Source organism: Natator depressus, chromosome 11 (assembly GCF_965152275.1).
Source record: "Natator depressus isolate rNatDep1 chromosome 11, rNatDep2.hap1, whole genome shotgun sequence".
Lineage (NCBI taxonomy): Eukaryota > Metazoa > Chordata > Testudines > Cheloniidae > Natator > Natator depressus.
In genome coordinates, this window is record NC_134244.1 from 28,366,908 (window position 1) to 28,389,894 (window position 22,987).

At 41.2% G+C, this 22,987-nt stretch overlaps 1 protein-coding gene across 6 annotated transcripts in view; it reads left to right on the forward strand.

Annotated features, from left to right (window-relative positions):
- The window catches only part of FMNL2 (formin like 2), a 254,551-nt gene that overhangs the window by 215,674 nt on the left and 15,890 nt on the right, over nt 1–22,987 (forward strand). For 4 of the 6 annotated variants that reach the window (XM_074967354.1, XM_074967351.1, XM_074967353.1 and 1 more), the window contains 7 exons: nt 4,378–4,488; nt 7,426–7,575; nt 10,949–11,050; nt 13,131–13,437; nt 13,946–14,125; nt 20,518–20,642; nt 21,294–21,496. In XM_074967354.1, coding sequence (XP_074823455.1) covers nt 4,378–4,488; nt 7,426–7,575; nt 10,949–11,050; nt 13,131–13,437; nt 13,946–14,125; nt 20,518–20,642; nt 21,294–21,496 — 1,178 coding nt within the window. Of the gene's footprint in view, nt 1–4,377; nt 4,489–7,425; nt 7,576–10,948; nt 11,051–13,130; nt 13,438–13,945; nt 14,126–16,450; nt 16,472–20,517; nt 20,643–21,293; nt 21,497–22,987 lie in introns of all 6 variants that reach the window. The other 2 variants (XM_074967349.1, XM_074967350.1) reach the window with 1 other exon arrangement.

The window sequence follows — 22,987 nt, forward strand, 5'->3', positions numbered from 1 at the left end:
AATGAAATGTCTCATTACCAATCCAATGAACCATCTGCTTCTTTTGATACTCTTAAAAAACAACAGAACATGACACCCAATAAAGAATGTTTAAACTGCGGTCTCTGGGCTTGTGCAGTAAACAAAATTCTGTGGCTACTTTCTCATGTTGAAACAAAAGCTTTACAAAACCTAAAATAACTGTGCTAGGCTTATTGAACTGTCTACAGTGACTCCATACAATCTTGTTGTTGTTGCTCTTTGTTAGTAGTATTGCGGTGGCACCTGGAGCTCCAGGGGGGGACCAGAGCCCCATTATGGTAGGCACCATATAGATTAAATATTCTCAGCTTTGTCCCATTTTTGGCTTCAACTTAATAGAAAGGCTTGTCCTATGGACAATCACAAAGGCAATATCCCTACCTGTTCATGATTGTATAATATTCCTGTAACGACTCCAGCAATTGCTTACATGAAAAAGTAATATGAGGGTAGTATTCAGTGTATTTTTAGCCTCTTTTACTGCAATTTAGCAACTGGAAACAAGAAGACAGAAGCCTGTGGTCAGCCAGCTCTCCACAGGCCACCAGGAAGTGTCCAACTTTATCGATAAACTAACCTTTATTTACATATATCCAGGCTTGGCCGAATTAAATTTTTATTTTTTTATAATTTCAACAGATAATATCAATGTTTATTTTTAAGCATTTTTTAAAGATTTTTTTTTATAAATTTAAATTTGCACAGTTGTGCAAAATTATGAGCTTCAAGGATTTTTTCAGTTTTTATTGATCTAAAATTTTCACAGTTGCAGGAAGATATGGGGTGGTCAGACAATGGAGGGGTCAGATGATAATTATTTAATGACAGTAGATTTTGAGATTCAAAAAGTTAAAGCTTTATAACCATTAAAACACAAATTGTCAATGTCACGTCAAAATATACAAAGTAAATACCCTTAAATCAAATGCTAATAATTTCTCAAGCAGCATTTTTCTTACTTTGCCTATCTGTAAATTTCAGTTATTATCAATGGAATTTGTTTTGTTTGTGAGTGTATAGTGAAATTGATGTTTATTGAGATTTACCAATAAAAATCAAATCCTTCCAGGCCTACACTTATTAGATAGCTTGCTCTAACGGTAGAGTTGTGTCTTTTCTATGTTATGTTAGATGCTGTATATAATTATGGCCCTGTGTAACTGACTATGCATTATTGACCAAGTCATGAAGTTCTTATTTAGGTCCTGTTCCTACCTACCTATCCCTCCTCGCACCATCCCATTGTGTTCTCTGAAAGTGGGGCCAGTTGTCTCTGGGTACTGACAGGGCGTGTGATGTGAACGCTGATCCTTGCCCCCCAGATTAAAGGGCCTTATTGTGCCATTACATTTTTAGAGCTCATCATTGAAGTCTGTTGAAATCTGATTGAAATGTTGAAATCTGATTGAAATGGAACAACATGGCTCTGAGTAAGGATTGTCAAGAGCTGGCCCAATACTAATAAAATCTGCCTCCACCTACTTTTTCTAAGTGATTAAATACTTGACAGGCCTACAGCAGAAAGACAGAAAATTAATGACAAATGGTTTGACAGATTGGATCCTTCTGTCACCATCTGGTTCTGACTATATCCACATGCTGTTAAAAACAACCTATGACAAATATGCTTTGGGGTTGTGCGGGAAAGCTAGACCGTACAAGATAGAGCCAATGTGGAGAGTTCTTGAATGTTGGATTGCTGAACCACCTATATTGTGTGAGCATTTGGGTTTGTAACATGTGCCAAAGTCAGTTATGGCAGGACAATAAAAAATTATGGCAAAAAATCAGGGCTCCAGGAGGCATTGTTAAAACTTGAGTAATAATTCAAGTTATAACTGAACATGAACAAAGATATTTCTGCAGCTACTCGACTTCAGCTTGATGTCAACCAGAGAAGATAACAAAAAAGGATTTTTGGTTAACTATATCCTGACCTGGGGGTGGAGGTAAATCAGAGGGTGTTAATGTGAAAAGAGGAAAGAGTAACTAAAAAGAGGTGTTTCAGTGAGGGTTGTTATTGTTGCCAGTAACTTGTTACTGTTTAATTTTAAAAATAACTCTTACATTCAGTTAGTCTGATCTAGTAAACTCTTTACTCATGTGTATAAATGTCTGCAGTATTAGGGTCTGAGAAAGGAACTCAGGATTTGCCCTTATTCTTGCAAGAGTTTACTAAACAAAATAAGAGAGTGTAACAGATCATTTTAAAATTAAGAGGATTTGGCCCTCTGTTAAATTACCCTCCAGTGTGCCATTGCTCAGCAGTTTGGGGCCAGTAGTGATACTAAGAAAAAAAGAGTATTTGATTATGGAAACTTGAGAAGACTATATTGTATTATAAAGATTCACATAATGAAGTTAGCTTTCTAGCCATGTTAAGGGAGCGTTTTCCAATTAGAAATGGGTCAAAGCTGAAATATTTGGATTTGGATGTCCACTGTCCCCCTCTCCTGTACACACATGCCTCCACCTCCACACCGCCCCCTGCACCTCCCCCCCCCCCCCAAATGAAAGGGGTCTTTGAATCAGGGGGAGGAGGAGGAGGAGGTAGTTATTCAAGCATATCCTTACACTCGACCACAACTGTATTTGCATTGTTGGAGACCTACACAATATTTTCTGCAAACAGATTATTTAAATGAAACATATGCAGTATGGATATTATGCATGCACACACGCACGCACACACACCCATAGAATCATTTGACACAAACAAGCTATGTTTAACTCTTGGTTAATCAGTTTACTATGTTCCCAAGATCTTGTATAGCAACTCTTTGACCACCTGGAGGCGGTCTCTACAAAAACAGCCATCAGGCAGAATTAGCTGGCATTCTTTTTATCATGTTCTGGTAAATGGTAATTCAAAGCATAGCCCTCCTGTTCGCTTACTTCTTCCTGCAAAATGTTGATTGACCCGAAAGGGGTAGATTGTTCTTGAAGTCTTGGCTGTATGTAAAGTCATGCTGCATGGAATTTATCTTCTTTCAGGTGAGTCCTAAGCCGATTGACTGACTGTTTTTAAACACACATACAGTATCATTTTATTTATACTATAATACCTGTGTATCTGAAAAAAATAGATATTGTAACCTATTAACTGAAAAATATATCAAACATATATATCAGTACTCGATTTTACTGCGTAAAGGTAACAACTATACAAAGACATTTATAAAAATAACTGAGACGAATCTGGCAAATTCTGTGGTCAGATAAGCATGTGCAACTCCCACTGACTTAAATGGGAGCTGGGAACATGTATCTCAGGGCAGAGTCTGGCCCAACAACTATTGCTACTCTAAGCTAGATCTATGTAAAACGAACAGGCAAGCTCAGCTGGGTGATATAACCTGACACCCTGCATTTTGCAGCTATCCTTCCACCATCAGCCTTAGCACCACCCTGTCTCATCTGTTATGGAGGGAGTGGTTGTAGTGATGGCTCCAGATGACCTTGCTTGGGAGAGTTTGTTTCTTTCATTGTGTCTGTGCTAGTTTAAATGCGAAGAAATATGAATCTTATCATTAGTTACTAAATCTTGGATTTTGAAATCTCCAGGAATAACAACAAGGCACCTTCCATTTAAAATGCCCAGTTCTGTTGTGTAATTTAACAGTGCCAGCAAGTTGCAAAACAAAATGTACATATCATTATTAAAGAAAAGAATTGTGGCCTTCATTTGAAAAATGATGTTGTTTTCTTCTCAAGAGCTAATTAAATTACTTCTGAAGTCAGATGGAAATCTAACACCAGATGGACAATCTAACAATTGCCTGGAAACCATTTTATTTCTGTGGACAATGTAAAGGGCACAATAAAACAAAGCTGAGCTCTACAGATATTCCTGAACTTTTGAAATCCCACATTTCCATTAATCAGGATAAACTAACACCTTTTAAACCAGGATCCACTACTTTAAACAAAACATCTGACTCCTAGAAGAAAATCAGAGAGTTTCCATTTGTGGTAAATATGACAACATTAAACAATCATAACATCTATAGTGATGTTTGTCAAAACAGAGGGCCTGAACCAATCCCCATTGAAGTCAGTGGGAGTCCTTCCTTTGACTTCGCTGGATTTAGGATCAGGCCCCAAATCTCGTGCTTTTCGTGATGTCACAAAGGCATGCTGCCTTTGCACACACCATCTGCTGTTCAACTGGCGAGGTTTGTAGTGGATTTTTTCCCTCTCTATCTGAAGCATGAGCTATTATCCCTGGGTAGGAGGGAGGAGAATCGTCTTTAAATACTCTTACGCAGTGTAGCAAATCCTAGCATTCTGTACAAAACAAAGAATGCACCGCTATTTCTTGTTAAATTTTCAGTCTGTGATGATTGTTCCCTACAGGTGGCATGTATGCAGTTCATCAACATTGTAGTCCATTCAGTAGAGGACATGAATTTCAGAGTTCATCTCCAGTATGAATTTACGAAATTAGGTCTGGACGAATATTTAGATGTAAGTATGGCCTGGTTTTACTCTGACCAGAATTGGTCATTATCTCCCAAATGGATTAACATATTTGGACAGTGCCAGGCTCTGCATGGCTTGAATGACAATTGGGGTCTCTGCTAGTGCAGAGAATTGCATATTGTGCCTCTCTGTGCCAGCAAGGGCCACTCCATCCCGGATGGTTCACCCCTAACCTCCCTTCTGGACTCCATTTTAGGAGGGCAGCTTTACAATGGTATAGGTTCCAGAGAAGCCCTAGCTGCAAAAGCAATAGCTTGAATTCACTGCCTCAGTCCATCCCCCACTGCCTTAATTGGCCAGCACGGTTCACTCCTGGAGTTGTGAGGGCTGCTTGCAGGTCTCTTGGTGAAGGGGGATGTTGAAAGCATTTTGTAGCTTGTTGAAAGCATACTGCAGCCTCCCAAGTTCTGATCCTGGGGGCCCTGCTCCAAGTTGAGCACGGACCCTCGAGTGAATTTGGTCCTTGCTCTGTATTTTTTTGATCAAAATGTGCAATTAGTTGTTGTTCCAGGTAAGGTGAATGAAACCATACAAGGCTCACACTTCCAGCATACTGATTTTTCTTCCAAGGGAGCTGGAACCTGAATCTAATATAGTGACCTCTCTGCTGAGAGGGCTGGGCTCATTTCAGACATCTTGGCAGCTAAACTGTTTTCTGCTAGTAGCCTCATAGCAGCAAAGTAAAACCAGCGACAGCTTCTGAGAGCTTCGCTCAGTCCCTGCCCCCAGGCTCAGTAATGGGACGCACGGTACGTAACTACCTTCTTGGCTCCAGAAACACCATCCTCTGGGCAGCAGGAATCAAACCATGAGTATGGCAAAGCAATGAGTAAATGATCACTTTGTAAAAATGACAAATTGAAGCAAAAGGAAGAAGTAACCTCAGACATGTACTTGGAAGTATGATGTCTGTTGTCAGCAGAACTATCCTTACATTGTTCAAGCTACCTTGATTCTTTCATTCCCCTCATTTCTTTATATTTCTTTATCCCCAACAGCATCACCCCCACACTGAAAGAGTCAATAAGCCTGCCTAACTCTCCTAGTTTTAAGCATTTATCTTTGCTAGGAGCTGATAATGTTAGTGGCTCTGAGGATTCAGTGATACTTCTTATCTAGCAAGTAAGGGGTATCTTCTCCCGTTTCCAGGTACAGAACTCCTGTTATGTGCAGTGGGAGACATACCTGCCAGCAATGGAAATCTATAAAAAGCACATTGGGGAGAAAAATGGGGACATGCCTTTTAACTCCCCTGAAGTCCATTGAACCAGGAGAGCTTTTGGAAGGGACAGAGGAGATAATACATATTTTGCTAAAAATGTAGCCATTGTGTCTGCTAAACTGGGACCATTGATGTAAACCTACTCATGGAGCATGGATGAAAATTTGATCCTCATCTTGTAATTATTCATTTCCCCAGACCTAAGTTTGTTCCAAAGTTGAGCCTCACAGCTGGCCATAATGGACCAAATTCATCCCTCATGACGTCAATTAATTGGTCTGGTTCTGTTCTTGGGGCCCAATTGAGCAAGGTACTTAAGCACATGTCCGACTTTTAAGCATGTGAGTTAAGCACCTGGCTGAATCAGGACCTAGGTTACTAGGTAAGGTGGGGAGCATTTGTTGAGCAGACACAGTATAAGATAGTGTTTCTTCAAATGATTAAATGCTGTGGTGCTAAGATTAAAAATGACACATTATGCTATTGAATGTTGACTAGAAGTCCACAAGCTCCTGACTTTAGAGATTTACTGGCACCTTCTGGAAATGTTCTATTTAAAGAGAATGGTGCTTTTATATCACGTTTCTCCCTTATCCCCATGTATTTCTCTCTCTCCTAGTGTTTTATTATTAGGAACATTTACACGGAAAACAGTATTTTTGTTGCTTAGGAGTTTGTCTGTTCCTGCTGTTCTTTGGCTCTGCTCAGTGATCACAGAGCCAGAGCTACTTTTTGCTCTCTGCTAGGAATATGCACGCATTGACACTGAGCACTCCTTTCTGCACTGATGATGATCTTCTGCCAGCACAAAAACTGTAATTCATCTAAAAAGATATTTCATCACAATCTCTTCCTGACCTATGCCTATTCAGCTCAAAGGTTGACATTTCAAATTTTGTGGGCTCATTTCAAACACAGGCAGAACAATAGAGAACAGATACAGAGCCTCTGCACAGGTACACAAGGAGGAAGGCACACAGAGCCTTTCCCTCATCTTATTCAGGGGTCAGGCACAGATGAATTCCACTTATTTATCTGAGTGCAATGATTACTGTCACCTACTGCCTTGTGGGGCACTAGCCAGCCCAGAGTGGGTAGGAAGGGGGCAGAGCCCCTCCCCTTCCTTTGTACCAGTTGGCAGAACTGACTGCTCTTGCCTGTATGCTGGGGAGTTCCAGGAGGTATTTTTTGTCTCCCTGACCACAACATCTCTCCCTCGGAGCTCTCCACTGCAGTGGTGAGGCGTGGCGCCACACCAACCCCAGGATGAGCCTGTTCCTGAATAGCACAGTGTGGGCCACAGTATATAATAGATGTTTGTCAGAGATTTACATGGCACATCAGTGAGTCTTCACATTCTGATTGGTACTCTTGTCTGTGTCTAGCTCTCGCTTATGTGCTGTTAATAGTTATATTCAGATGTTAAGATCTCAAACACCTGCCATTAAAGAAAATGCTAATATTACTACAGAAAAAATTACTGCTTAATTTTAAAGTTTGAACTTTTGGGGGCCTCCTTACATTTTGCCATGTATTATTTGTAACTCTCAGTGATGTTTAAAAAGTTAATCACGTCTCTGAAATACGAAAATGGGGCCAAACTTGATTGCAACGTATTTGCATCTGTTCAGTATTTGTGGCCTTGTCATTGCATGCTGCTGAATGCATTTCATGATGCTTCTTTTACTTTGGACTTTCAGAAGCTGAAACACACAGAGAGTGACAAACTGCAAGTGCAGATTCAAGCTTACTTGGACAATGTTTTTGATGTGGGAGCTTTGCTTGAAGATGCCGAAACCAAGAACGCAGCCTTGGAAAGAGTTGAAGAACTGGAAGAAAATATTTCTCATGTTAGTGCAAAGTTGAAATGACCTTTGACTTAGTTAAGGCTATGCTGTTAATGCTTTATATTGGTGAGCTTGCTGCAAGCACAGGCTTAGACAGAGGTAGAGCCTCTGGGTGTCAGGAGCCTCGGCGTAAGAGGAGTCATTTGGGCTGTTTTCCTGATGAGGGATTAAGCAGGTTTTTGGCATCTAGATCTTAACAAATCTTGAAAAATGTCAGGAAAGAACATCTCAGGGATGGTTTCTTGTGCAGCCGGTTATGGAGATCCAGGTGTTGCTAAGTGTGGTATGTCTTCAGTTGGGAAAACGATACTTTATGTTTCCTTCATTTTTGAGAGATGACAAGTCTCCCCTACTGTAGTTCTTGTGGGGAGGCCTCCAACCTTGAGTCAGTGGGGACTTAGCAGAGGCTGCTGCTTCTCTTCGTACTTAGAACTGACTCTGGATTCAATTTAGAATCATTCATGTTAACAATGAAATGGCATCAAGTAGTGGTGGCTACTCCTCAACAATAACCATGTGTTTTTACTGTTGCATAAGAAACTTGTAATGAAAAACAAGACACACAAGAATGTATTTTAGCCCTCATATTCTCCACTCATTAGCTAATTGGTGGCTTTGCTCCTAGGCCATTTACAGACTCAGTGAGAAAAGGGTTCCTCCTATACTTTTGTGTAATTGATTATCTTGTTTTACTTGACCATAGCCATGGATGGGGAAGAGCGCCAGGTTCTCAGTTACCACAGTGATCGTTGTGGTACAAGAGACAAAATAGAATAGAATTGCACTGATTAGTAGTTTGGGTCTAATGTGTGTTATGTCTGTCTGTCTCTCTAGGTATTTATATGGTCCCATCTTTGTAGCATCTGAACACCTCACAAATATTAGTGAATTTACGCTCCTAACTGTGAGCTAGGAAAGTATTATCCCCATTTTATATGTGGCAAATTGAGACAAAGGGAGATTAAGTGATTTGCCCAATGTCACACAGTGAGTCTGGATTAGAACTAGAAACTGAACCCAAATCGTCAGAGTTAACCATAGAATCTTCTTTCCTTCCCATTATGTGCACACAGGTCACTGTGCATCTTGAAAAGTCCACCACTTAAGCACTGATCATATGTATACAACTGGTACATGTTGACTGGTAAAGTTCTTACCAGAAGTCACTGATTGCAGCAAGGAAGTTTTAGGTTAGACATTCGGAAAAACTTTCTGTCAGGGAGGTTAAGCACTGGAACAAATTACCTAGGGAGACAGCAGAATCACTGTCATTGGAGGTTTTGAAGAACTGGTTAGATGAACATCTGTCAGGGATGGTCTAGGTAATTCTTAGTCTTCCCTCAGTGCAGGGGACTGGACTAGATGACCTTTCAAGTTCCTTTCAGTTCTACATTTCTATGATTCCCAGCTTGAGTAGACATACTCATGCTAGCTCTCATCAAGCTAGTGTGCCAAAAACTGTAGGCAGTTATGTTCAGAGGCGAGCAGCAGCCCGGGCGAGCCACCCCATGGGTATGTCCTCAGGCAAGATAGCTCATGCTGCCGCTTGCTGCTGCCCGTGCCACACGACTATTTTTTAGCATGCCAGCTCATTGAAAGCTAGCTCAAGTATGGGAATCAGGCTGAGACTCCCACCCCCAGCTCCAAATGTAGACATAACCAGAGAATCTGACTCATCAGGCTCACCTGGTTCCTATCTGGGGGACCCGTACTGGTTCTGCTTCACATGCATATGGTTCCTGTAGTCCTTGGTGGGAACCTCACCGTTGATTAAGCATGTATGGTCCTAGCTTTGTGGGTTGGAGCGTATGGATTCCAATAGTTCCAGAGTTCTTAGTTTCAGGGTAGTTACAGATGGAATCACTTGACAGCCTGGGTCTGTATAGAGTTATGGACAGAAAAACTAATTTACATATAAATTGCAGATTCCTTAGCAATATGGTACAAATAAATAGAGCAGATAAACATTCCATGCCATAAAAGTACAGTTAGAGTTCTGTGCGACTTCCAGCACATTCACTAAGTATGTGTAAAGCAGAAGCAGACTGAGGAAGCAGGCATTTGGGATTATTTTAAATCTCTGAGCAGTAGGACTGTGTCTGATGCCGAAAGGAGATGGATAGAGAACAGATATGCGCTTGGACTTCATAAAACAAACAGCTAGAGCCTCAAGAGGTAAAGGCTCAGGTGTGTTCCACATGATTCAGTAATGAGGACTGAAGTGTACTATTACTCTGAGATGCAGGGCTTGCTTTTAGTTTTTCCATGTCAGACATTTTTGGTATCAATTATTTTAGTCTTGAAAATACGACTTTCCTGTTTTAAAAATAAGTGTTTTCCTGACTTGAAAAATAACCCCCAAAGTCGTAACTTTACTCCAAATTTTGAACATTGGCTTGACATAGAACAGGTACATTCTTTCTCAAGAGCAATTAGAACTGACTATAATATTCTCTCCCTTAAAGTGCTGTTTTGCTCTGAAAAATGCCTTGGTAAAAATGGTGCATTCTTATTTAATAGATCTGCTAACTATGAGTGTTTAGAGACATAATTGCCTACTTTAGTTACTAAAACAAGTTTTTTTCTGCCTTTTATTTCTATTTGCCCAACAAAATCTATTTGGCTATGCGAGTGAAGACTTAAAATTCTCAAGTTCATGCTTTAACAGAATTGTTAATTATGTTCGTTCCAATTGCCGAATCCTTACCTCAGAGTTTGCAGAGATGCAGAAGTCAATTACACATTACCACTTACAACACACCCCAATTCAGTCAGAATTACAGTTTGGCTTTCAGATCCCATGTTAAGTTTGTAGGATCGGCAATTTACAACAACAACACATTTTTATTTGCGAAATGAGCAAATCTGATCTGACAGTCATTGAAAGACAATAAACCTGGACCCTAGGGATGCAGATTCTACTTTGCAAAGTGAATGCAAAAATGGCATTGTGTGGTTCCATGATTTTTGTGTCTCGGTGATTTCCAGATTAAATTTACCCAGTTTATAAGTAAAGTGATAACTTCCTGACCGTTTTTTCAAAGTGGCCCAGCAGTCTTGCTTTCTTTGTAGGGTATCCTCTTCTTGAGCAGAGTCGGTAAACTACAGTCTTATTGGGTTGGCTGCTGATCAGATTTAGCAGATGATGTTCAGATTTAACAGGACCATCAACAATACAGTTCATGCCCCATGGACCAAATAATGAAGTCCTTACTCAGTCAAAATTTCCATTGATTTCAGTAGGAGCTTTACTGAATAAGAACTTCAAGATTTTGCCCAGTGTCACTAGCTTACCAGGTACCACTTTTCCAGTTAGTGCTACTAATAGTGTTGATTGAGAAATCTCTTACCATCAATATCTTTTTTTCAATTACAGTTATCGGAAAAACTGCAAGACACAGAGAATGAAGCTATGGCAAAGATTGTGGAACTGGAAAAGCAGCTTATGCAGAGAAACAAAGAACTGGATGTTGTTCGAGTAAGTGCAATGATGACATTCCAGACAGATGTCACATTCAGGAGAAAGAGCTCCATTTCATTTTGTATTTAGTATGGTATTCATTGTGTGAAATGGGAGTATGACAATGAATTGTGATGCTTACACATGGTTCAGACTTTATGGATTGAACTTTTCTAACTTTGCACCCATAATCAATGGCAGGCGGATTTACTTGTGGGTGCAAACAACAGACGTTCGACATTTAACTCTCTGATTGCCTGGCCAAATCAGACATGTAGATGTCTAAACGTTATCATTCATGTTTGCATTTAATTCTACCTATAGTTTTGCACACAGTTGATTGTGGGTGAAAATTACAGGCTGAATTAAAGACTTCAAAAAGTTTGGGTGCATAGCATCAGTGGAGTTTCAGCAGGTGCCTTGCTTGTATGTAGAGTCCAAACTCACTCCCTTCCTGGGGTATGGCTTCATTAGCACAGACATTAATCATATAAAATATAATTTAATAAAATATAAACTTCAACCCAAAACTTCTCCACAGGCTGGCTGCTTCTAGGCTTACTTCCTCCTGACTGCTCAGCTCACGGACTAGATTCTCTCTCTAGCAAGAAGTTAGCATCTCCCTTTTTAACAAGCTATCTATTTCAATGACTCAGCAGAGCCCATTAGCCTTTGCACAGCAAGATCGAGACTAGCTAACAAGCTGGGGTGTTTCAGGCAAACACTGTCAGCATATTCAGGCAACAAGTCTTTCTTTCTCCATAGTATGTATCTAACCAAAGCTACATTATCTTAGGTTCTTTGCTGCACTTTATATCCATAGGTCTCATAGAGAGAATTATATTTATATAGGGAATGGAGCTACACCAATTTACACTAGCTGCGGATGTGACATATAATCTCCACAGCGGGTTGTGCGGGTGTTGCTAAAGAAATGGCAATAGGCAAGTTACATCACTATTAAATATTTTATCTCTGTTATATGTTTGTCTCATTTTGTAGATTGTTATGAAGTCTTTAGTCTCTGTTTTTTTCCTGTCTGAAGTACATTAGATCCTAAGGAAACAGTTATATCATTGGTGTAGAGCAGGGTTTCTCAGACTTCATTGCACTGTGACCCCCTTCTGACAACAAAAATTACTACATGACCCCGGGAAGAGGGACTGAAGCCCAAGCCCCACCACCCCAGGCTGGAGGGCCAAAGCCCAAACCCTGCCATCCTGGGGGGCGCCAAAGCTTGAGGGCTTCAGCCCTGGGTGGTGGGGCTCAGATTTTGGCTTCAGCCCCGAGCCCTAGCATGTTTAATGCCAGCCCTGGCAACCTCATTTAAACGGGGTCACGACCCTTTCTGGGGTCCCAACCCACAGTTTGAGAACCGCTGGTGTAGGGAACTATACCTGTATCAGGCAGGCAGCTAGAAGGACAGAATCAGGGCTTCAGAGCCCCTTAGAGGTTTTTGGCCATGCTATTGTGCGCAGCTACCTACACACTGATATGGGCCATTGGTCCCATATGCCCTGGACACTCGGGGATACAATCCCTGCCCCGGAATGTGAGCCTCAAGCATTCATCAGTTGCACAGGTCCCCACTGGCCTTCCGAGAACACAGCCACCAATCCTAGGCAAGGCAAAGGGGAGAGACCAGGAGCAGGCTCAGCTCTGTTCCTTCTTCTACCAAGTGTCCAAAATGTGCTCATAGGCAGGCCAGGCAGCTAGCAAGTGGACATGGAGCAAGCAAGGGAAGGCCACAGTTCGGCTGACATATGATCATCATACCATGCTATTTATTTAGGATTAACATAATCCTAGTAGTCTACATGGGATATATTTTAGCACTGATGTCCACAAATTCTATCCTAGTACTCAGAGTTGAGATTCTTTATACAACTCATTCGTGTATACATTCTTAGTGCTAACATGGGGGGAAATGCAAAATGAACCCTCTTTTGGGCAAATGAAGAGGCATTGCTCTCATCAAAATGCTTTATCACTGAGCACCAAGGGGCAATCCAGTGCCATGCTGTCATTCTATTTCTGGCTCAGCTCTATGCTGTCGTTTGAATGCAAGTAAATTCTTTACTTTTGGACAATTCTGCAGGAGATTTACAAAGATGCAAATACCCAGGTTCACACATTGAGAAAAATGGTCAAAGAAAAAGAGGAAGCCATCCAGCGGCAGTCAACCCTGGAGAAAAAGATCCATGAACTGGAAAAGCAAGGGACCATTAAAATTCAGAAGAAAGGGGATGGTGACATCTCTATTCTTCCTGTTGCTGTGGCCTCTGGGACACTGCCATCAGGGTCAGAAGCTACAGCTGGCACATTTGTGGGACCAGTGACTGGGGCTACGTCTTCAGTACCGTTGCCACCACCTCCACCCCCATTACCACCAACATCTGAGACAGGTGAGAAGTATTACGACTCAAGGGGCAGGTGTGAGGTTGGAAGTTTATGGTGCAGCTCACTTTGCTTGATCTCCCTCACACTGGTTTCATGCTGGTTTAAGCACCATTGAGGGTGTAACTTAGGCTCCATGTCACACAACAGACATAGTCACGACAGTGAATATTCATGGATCCAACTTGACAAACCCAAAGAGTATTTGAACCCAGATGCAGAAAACAAAGTCTGCTATGATTAGAGCAGATGGTTTTGTTTCATTCTTATTAATGAGATGCATACACTGGTATGTAGAGTGACTAGGGGCCAGATCATCAGCTGCTTTACATCAGCATCGGTCTGTTGAAGTCAGTGAAGCTACCAGCTTCAGTTTACACCCTCTGAGAAATCTAGCCCAGAGACATAATCTTTTGTGGCTTTTAATTCTCTCAGAGGTAATTCTTTGGTGGGTATTTGTTGTGTTCTGATTAATGCTTTCAGAGGCAAACATGTCTTTCCCCCTTCCTTTTGTAGTGCAAAACGGTCCTGTGACAGCACCTATGCCACCTCCGCCTCCACCTCCGCCTCCACCTCTTCCTGGTCCAGCTGCAGAGACAGCCCCAGCTCCTCCACTGCCACCCCCACCGCCACCATCAGCACCCCCTCTGCCAGGAACAGCCTCTCCCACGGTGGTTTTCAACTCAGGGTTAGCAGGTAAAGCGGTGAAACTGACATGCGTGCCCCACCAGTGCTTTCTTCAAACTAATTACAAAAAAAATCGAGCCATGCGGTTTAGGAGGAGCTCCATCAGAAAGTAACTTTTTTTTAAATTAGTAAATTAAAAAAAAAATCAAATTGAGAGCATCCCCTGATGATGATAAAGCACAGAGAGACACCCCCTTACTGATCCCCGACATTCTACCCACCACTTGGAATAGCTGGAGTTTATAAAATTGCTAGTGTATTTTATGAAGGATTCCCCACTGCTGGTCCCTTCTCATATTATAATTAAAGCAGGTCAAAACATTGTTTTCTTTTACAGAAAATGGCTTTTTTCAATAACACAAATTTTTCCAAAAATGTTTGTTTTTGTCAAAATCTTGCAGATTTTCTTCAGAATTCAATCATGTGTGGTTTAAAACCAAAAAACGAAATAAAATATATAATAATGGTTGCCAAAACCCAAAAATGTTTCAGGTTTGTTTTTTCAATGAAAACCTGAACATTTTTGAAGAAAGTTGAACAAAAACAAAAACTTCTTTGGTTTAGTCGCAATTTTTTCTGGGAAAAGAAAGTCCTTGACCAGATCTAATTATATTATTTTTATGCCCTATTTGACTTATACTGAGTACCTCACCCAGCAAGTGAGTACTACTTGGTATCGTCCCCCCAAGAGATCATGAGAGCACACTATAATTGCAGAATCAATCATAGAATCATAGAATATCAGGGTTGGAAGGGACCTCAGGAGGTCATCTAGTCCAACCCCCTGCTCAAAGCAGGGCCAATCCCCAATTAAATCATCCCAGCCAGGGCTTTGTCAAGCCTGACCTTAAAAACTTCTAAGGAAGGAGATTCTACCACCTCCCTAGGTAACGCAAGAAAGAGAGAAGCTGAGGAGTTCTGATTAATATATTTTTAAAACCGATTAAGTATTCCCACCCTTTGATCTTTTGTTTCCTTTGAAGGAGGAAAACTCTGAGAAGCAGAGTCACCATGGAACTAGTTTAAAAAAATAACACGCGTATAGCTGAGATTACTGATTAGGCTTTCCCTGGCAGGCTTATAAAAATAGTACTCCGATTTCAAAGCATGTGCGCTACTGTAATATTCCTTTGACACCATATCTTCTTAGGCTAATAATATGCAAGGGGCTACAGTATGTGGTTTCCTTTCACCTTTCTCTTCCTGAAATTCATCCCGTATTCACACTCAGTCCTGTGCTGATAGGAAGAGTGAGCTGAGCAGAAGAGGGATTCTGATTTGGGGTTTTGGAATGGCTTTATAATGTCTGCTTGCCTGCCTGGCTGACCTTCTCTCTGTACTTTTCCTTTTTTAATCTACAACTGTTGGCTTGATTTTGTCATTAGTCATAGACCGCCCTGTAAAGCTGGTGCTCAGTCAGCCTGCTCCATTTCTGTGTATTGTCTTTCTACAATTAATATTGTTTCCTTTGAGTCAGGTGTGATTTAGAGGAATATTATATGCCTCATGCTGCAGTGTGGCCCATTAAAATCTACTCAGTTCCCTGAGCAAAACTCATTAATGAGAAGAAAAGGGTCCTCTGCAATGCTCAGGAATCTCATCACAGGGTTTACTTGATTTCTGGTGCCAGGTTTAAATCCTGTAGCGAGTGCTGAGAGTGTTGAACCACAGAAAATTACAGAGCTAGTTGGTGGATAGAAAATGACTGAGATAAGATTTACATATGGTATTTACGTGTGAGTAAGTATATTGCACACCAGTGTGATGGAGGTGGACTCCCTAAGTCTGTGAACTGGTTGGTTCTAGGAAGGAAAATAACCTGAATTCGATTTTGAAAGCTGCCTGAAATGGATACTGGTGCCACCCTCACATATTTATTAATTCACAGCCAGCTGGAATTTAGTTAGCTTAGCCTGTGTTGCCAAGTACATGTCTCTGTGCATTGTATATGAGTGGGCCATGAGGTTTTCATTGTGAAGAAAAACTCAGTTGATTTGTACCTCTTATTTAAAAAGAGAATTGTAGGATCCTGCCGCACAGTTCTCCTATACTGTAGCTTACTATAATGTTCGTGACATATTTTTGGGCCAGTGTAGTATAGAGGACTATTCTCTAGTATTTGTTCTTAAGGAAATCCACTGAGCCAAGGAAGATGAAAGTGTCAAATCTTGATAAAATGCCTACATAGAAGGGAACATTTCTCCCACTGCTTATTCGTACAATGTCATGTGATCACTTTATCATGATGTACTGGGAATTTGTGAATTGATGAACTATACTACTCTAACCATCACTAATTTTTTTTTCTCTTTGTTCTTTCTGCTTCCGGGTAAGATGGGCCAATCAAGCTTTTCTGTAGGTTCTTGCCAACTATTTTAAGTATTTACACCCATTTCCTTTCTGTCCCTTTTGTGCTGTGAGCTCCTCCTTCTCTTTGTTATTTGCTTGCTTAATTTTTACATTGTTTCTAGAGTGTGAGCTGCTTGTTAATTACCTGAAAATGTCAACCAGGTGTGCAAACAACATAGGGAAAAGAGGGTTTATTTTAATGCCTTTGGACGTTAAAGTATGCACCTTCAGCAGGGCTGGCTCTAGGGTTTTTGCCACCCCAAGCGCAAAAAAAAAAAAAAAAGCCAGAGTGCCACCCCTTGAAAAGTGCCTCCCCAAGCATGTGCTTGGTTTGCTGGTGCCTAGAGCCGGCCCTGCCCATCCGATTACTTTGTGCATGCTGTCGAACAGAATTGTTTCTCAGTAGCAAGGTACTGATTTAGCAAAGCACTTAAGCAGATGCTTAAGCCCCATCAGCTTCATTTGGGTCCCACTCACTAACTTCAGTGGTATTAAGCCCATGTGTAATGGGGTTTCCACTCACTGTTAGTGCTTCTCCTCTTGTCTAGATCTGGGAAAGAAGCTCTTTCACAGTCAAGTGCACCTTTCTGCCCTGTCTGTGATAGACTGCCAAGTCACCATATAGTCCACTTCTTCCAGGGTTATGAAGTCCAGCAGGACCACTGTCCAAATGCCTTTTCTGGATGTTGTTCTGCTCCAGCTCGGGACTCTGTTCCACTATAGCAGTGACTGTAGGGGAACCTGGGCCCACCCCCTACACCAGGCTCCAGTCCAAGGACCCTATAACCAGCAATCCAGGTCTGCTCTGTCCCTATCCCTGTTGCTGTTTCTCTGGGCTCCTTCCTACCCAGCCTCTCTCTTGCCACTTGCCCGTTTCTATGATTACCACTGGAGGCCACTCTACTCCCCATTGCTACTTCATCCCCTCCTAGCCTCTTGCTAGACTCCTTACTTCAGGGCAGAATCTCAAGACTTACTCTCCCGGTGGACTTCCTCCATGACCCTGATGACCTCCCTCATCCCAGGGAGTGACTGCAGCCTCCTTCTGCTTTCAGCCTCTTAGCTGTATAGTGCTGTTCCAGCCTTCCCCAACTGGGCTTCACTGTTAGTTAACCCTGGCCCTCCTCCTCCCGGGTGAAGCCAGGGAACCTAATTGATCTCTCAGGCCTTTGTTAACCCCATTAGGGCTGGTGTGGGGTGCACACCCCATCACACTGTGCTTAAGTGTTTCGTTGAATAGGATTGGAGTAAATCCCCTGCTTAAGTGCTGTGCTGACTCAGGGCTCTCAGCCTGTAAAGCCTCTCTTGGGGGTCTATTCCCCACTCAAGATCCTGTAACTGTTGAAGTCAGTGGCGGAACTATCATTGACTTCAATGTGTGTGGGATCAAGTCTCCAGATTGCATGCATAATTGCTGTTTAATTGATGGCATTTGCTCATGTACCTCAAGGAAAGAGTAGGACCACTTGGGTGTTACCTTACACATTTAAACATGGTTCTGTAACAAAGGCAGGGAATGCTTTTGTTCCATTTAGTATAGCTTCTCTTAGAGTTGGGCAAGTAATTCACCGTGAATCATTTATTCATAAATGTAGTTTCTTTTTCTGTGTGGGTTTCTGATTTTGTCACTATTCCAGGTATTTATTATTCTAAATTCTTCATCAAGTAATTCTTGGCCTAGCAATTGTGTTGTAAGCAGTTCATTGCATTTGCTGGTCAAACTCGATTGACTAGTGTTTGATTTGTGTTCCTCCATCCTGATTGGATGACTATAACTCTGGCAATCACGTTTCTATGTGAATACTCAAATTTACAAATTCAAATTTTATTTTGTGAATGCTCTCCGGTGTCCACTTAAAATTCAGTGTTTCTACAACTATTCCTGCCAGTAAGCTCGTTCCTTAGAATGTCCATGGAAAGTGAACACAAAAGGGACAACAGACACAGAAGAAGTGAATTCTTCTAAAAATTTGAATCAGGGAAAATGAGAGACATGAATGAGAGAAAAATGTTTGCATCATTTGCCCAGCTCTAAAGCACAAGAGGAGAGTGAACTCTGAAAAAGATGGTCTCTGTCCTGGAAAACAATACATGGAAAAGTATTGATGAGAGACAAACTGATTCCCTTTTTTCTTTCATGCTCAAATGTTATAGCTCAGGGTGTAACCTGACCATGTGGGTGGGACTGGGAAGAAATCTGCTGCTCATACAGCATTGCACAATTGTCTAGCTGCGCTATGGTGTGTGTTGGGGGATGTAGAGGGAAACTAGTACACCTGTCTTGGAAGAAGAGATGTGTTCAAAACAGAACTCCGTATGTGAACAACCCTGAACTTTGGGAAAGTTTGCATCTGGATCGGAATTTTACAGTTTGAAACTACCTGTATTTGGAAGTATTATATATAGGACATTGCTTTAGATGGTCTGGACTTCTGTTGCTCTATTACCTCAATTTGTTTCAATGGACCAGATGACAATTTTACAGGTTAAATGGCTTTTTCCAACACTGGGGGAATAAAAAGCAGGGTTTCTCTCTTTCTGAGTGTAGCCTGAAAATAATTTAATTGTTCACTCCACATTTGAAAATAACTTAACCACATTAATGAACAAACCATAATGATCATCACAAACTCTTAGTGATTGGCTGGGCCTCTAAATCTCAGAAACAATGAAAAGCAAGTTACCAAAGTAACCAATCTACTTGAGATCATTTAGAAATACTGGGGTTTCACTGTTTTTTTTGGCAATTTGACACTTCTCTTATATGGCTTAATTAACCAAATTATCTGTACCATGGGATGTTTGAGGTTAGAAGGACCTGCACTGAGTCACCGACTACATACCTCTATATCGTCTCTTATTAATGTTTAGAATTACTATCCTTAGATGCCTGTCTAACCTTATATATCTCCAGTGATGGAAGCGCCACAGCCCTCCTTGGTACCTTGTTCCACTGCCTAATTATTCTCAAGGTTATAAAGTTTTTCCTAGCAATTAACCTACATTTTCCCTGCCCCAACTTTAGCCTATTAATTTTTCTTCTGTGCTCGTTCACCAATGAGGATTAATTGGTCCCATCTTCTATAGCATCCCTTCAAAGTTACTTTAAAAGATTTATTGGTGCTGCACAATCAGAGAAGGCCAAAGCATTTGTTACCCCAAGATGTAATTGTGCTAAAATTGGAGACTGGCTTTTATGTGCTTTAAAATACAGACAAACTCAGGCTTGTGTGAAACAGTAGAATCCCTTCCCAACAGGCTATGGAAGCCTCTGTTCCCTTGTAACAAAATCTTTGTAAAAGGGTTTCTCTTTCCCTTGTCACACACTACTGATTGAATCCTCTGCTAGACAGAGTTCTCACTTTTAGCTGACTCCTCAGCTACAATCCCCTCTCTTGGTTTAATCAAAAGGATGTACGTCTTCAGCTAGCACCTCTCGCTGTTGCTAAAAGCCTTAGTCATAGTGCCGCTGCCTTGATGTCAGCTTGAACAACTTCATCTACAGCACTGATTATTAAAAGTAAGGTAGTAAGGACTGAGCAACATCACACACCAGCAGCCCAGGACTGCAAGGTACTGAGCGTGCACAATCCGCATTAACATCAACGGGACTTGAGGGTGTTCAGCACCTCACAGGACCTGATGTTGCATCCAGAAATGGGATGTCCTCTGGCAGAACAGAACTCAAGTCACATACCATTTTATCCATTTCCTACACTGGTTAAAAATTATTTTGGTTTCTAAACCAGGCCAGAACAATATTAAGAACACACTATATTAGAGTAACACATTTGCTTTTGTGAAATTTTCTTAATCTCCAGCTTCCACTAAAGGTATGTGAATGCCGGGTATAAAACAGCTGAATAAAATCTCTCTCTGCTGTTTGTCTATCACGGCAGCATAATCTTTTCAGGCTTTTAAAAGTGTTTACTTAGCCCCACTGGTTCTTCCTCCACTGCTGAAGTGCCATCTGCAAAAAACTGTGTCTGGTTGCTCCAGATGTTTCCCAATTCTTCCTGCATTTGTAATTTCATTCTCTTTGGTGTCTTTAGCTGTGAAAATCAAGAAGCCAATCAAGACAAAGTTCCGCATGCCTGTCTTTAACTGGGTAGCTCTCAAACCCAATCAAATTAATGGGACAGTCTTCAATGAAATTGATGATGAAAGGATCCTGGAGGTATGAATACTGCATATTGTGTTTTGCTTCTCAGTATTATGTGCAGTGTAAGTGAATGTACAGCTTTGCAAAGACAGATCATCGTAGGAATTACTTCTGAAAGTTATTGTTTGTGTTGTTAAATAGGAATAGTTTCAGCTGCTTGAGATCCCCAGTAAAAGGGCATGAAATGGCTTTCAGTTTACCCCAGCTGAGAATCTGGGCCAAACTGACTATAAAAGTGTCCGTCTTTGTTTGAAACAAATGAATCAAGATGGTCGATGGCATTTTCCCAATATAAACATGCTGATGCCATTTATGGGATGCAGGCTCCTGTAGGTTGCTGAGTGCTGTTGAAGGAGAGTTGGAGCATCAGTGTAGTAGGGTTGAGCACTCAGCTTTTGGATACTATACACGAGGCTACAGCTGGTAGAAGGATGAGTAAAAAGCTGAAAAATCTTTTGACCTTAATTTCACAAAATCACGTGCTATAACACTATTATAATGTTTCTGCAGACTATTGTCGGCAAGGGTGGACGTGCATATATCAACATAGTGTGGCATATACCTACATACTCAGTCTGAAAGTCTTCCTATGGAATTCTGAGAAAACTCTGGACAAGTGCAATTTAAAAAAAATATTTTTGTGGGGGGGATTTCTTTCCTTTTTAGGATTTAAATGTGGATGAATTTGAAGAAATATTCAAGACAAAAGCTCAAGGTCCAGCCATTGATCTTACTTCAAGCAAACAAAAGATAACTCAAAAAGGGTCAAACAAAGTCACATTATTGGAAGCAAACAGGGCCAAAAATCTTGCCATCACTTTAAGAAAAGCTGGAAAGACTGCAGATGAGATATGCAAAGCTATTCAGGTGTAAGTGCAAAACTTGTCGATGGAGCAATCATATTTAAGATTTACTCTGCTTTTTGGTAATCGGCATACATAGAAAATCTGGTTTTGAATTGGCAGATAATACAAAAGTTTTTGCAGCTGCAAAACATTCAAGAATAAGGATCCCCCACAAATCATTGATTGCATTCCCCCTAGATGTGTTAACCTGCAATTTTATGATATCACTCTGCAAGACAGTGCAAATTATCTTAGAATTTTTTAAAAAAACCTAATTAATAGCTCTTAAAAGAATGCCATCAACGTAATTCACATATGACTCCTATTATGCTGCATTTCCTATAATAACTGAAAATTAAAAGCAAGCCTGAGACAAGTATGGTAAATATTAAGAATAGGTGAAAAGTTTAGTTTTTGCCATAATGTCTGGATTTAATCCACATGCACTGAATACAATTTTAATGGTATTGTTTATGTAATGATTAGATACAATGCCAAATGCAAAAATGATACAAGTGTGTACCACTAGTCTTAATGAAGGATTGTAGTTTCATGTCCTGCTTCATAAGATTCATCATGCACTTTAAGGGTACGTCTACACAGCAGTTAAACACCCGCAGCTGGTCCAGGTCTTGGGCTACAGGACTGTAAAACTGCTGTATAGATGTTCAGGCTTGGGCTGGAGCCTGAACTTTGGGACTCTGCAAGGTGGGGAGAGTCCCAGAGCCCAGGCTCCAGCCCGAGCCCAGACATCTAGCTCCACAGCCAGAGCCCCACAAGCCCGAGTCAGCTGACCCGGGCCAGGCGCAGCTGTGCCCCGGGTCTTTATTCCAGTGTAGATGTACCCTGAGATACATTCAAGTTCACTTTCTTTAGTCTTTGGAACATATTGGAGAAGATTACTTGCCTGTCAAAGCCAACATTTTGTTAGGCTAGAATACTCATTTATTACTTCACTTTTCCCAAGTTAGACTCGAAAGTGTTAGCGTTTGCGGCCATGATGAGCATCTAATGTTTCTCTGTATGAGGACACCTCAGACATAGGTTTGGATGTTCAGACAAACATTGGTTCATTCTTCTAATCTGGCCAAATACTAACATACTCTCAATCTGATGCCGCAGATCTAACTTTGTAGGTTACAAGATCCTTGTCCTTTTACACAAAATTAGTATCTTCTCTTCCCTGCTTTCATACTCCAGTATCTTATAGTTGGGGATCACCAGGGCTTCCCCCATTCTGCAGCCAGTAGGTCAGTTCCTTGCTTTGTCCGGCACTGCTGTGTTCTGCTTGGTCAGCCTTTTCCTTATTCACACAAGCCTTGGTCTTGAAAGTCTTTGTGCGCTGCACGGCAGAGTGGCAAGGTGTTTGCTTTCCATGGATGTGAGAGTGGAGGCTTAAGAGTGAGCAACAATAAGATTGTGAGTCCTCTGCACCCACTGGTTTACTTGTAAGTGCTCAAAATAAACATAAGGTCTAGCCATGGCTGAAAAATGGCCATATCTGAGGTAATGTGA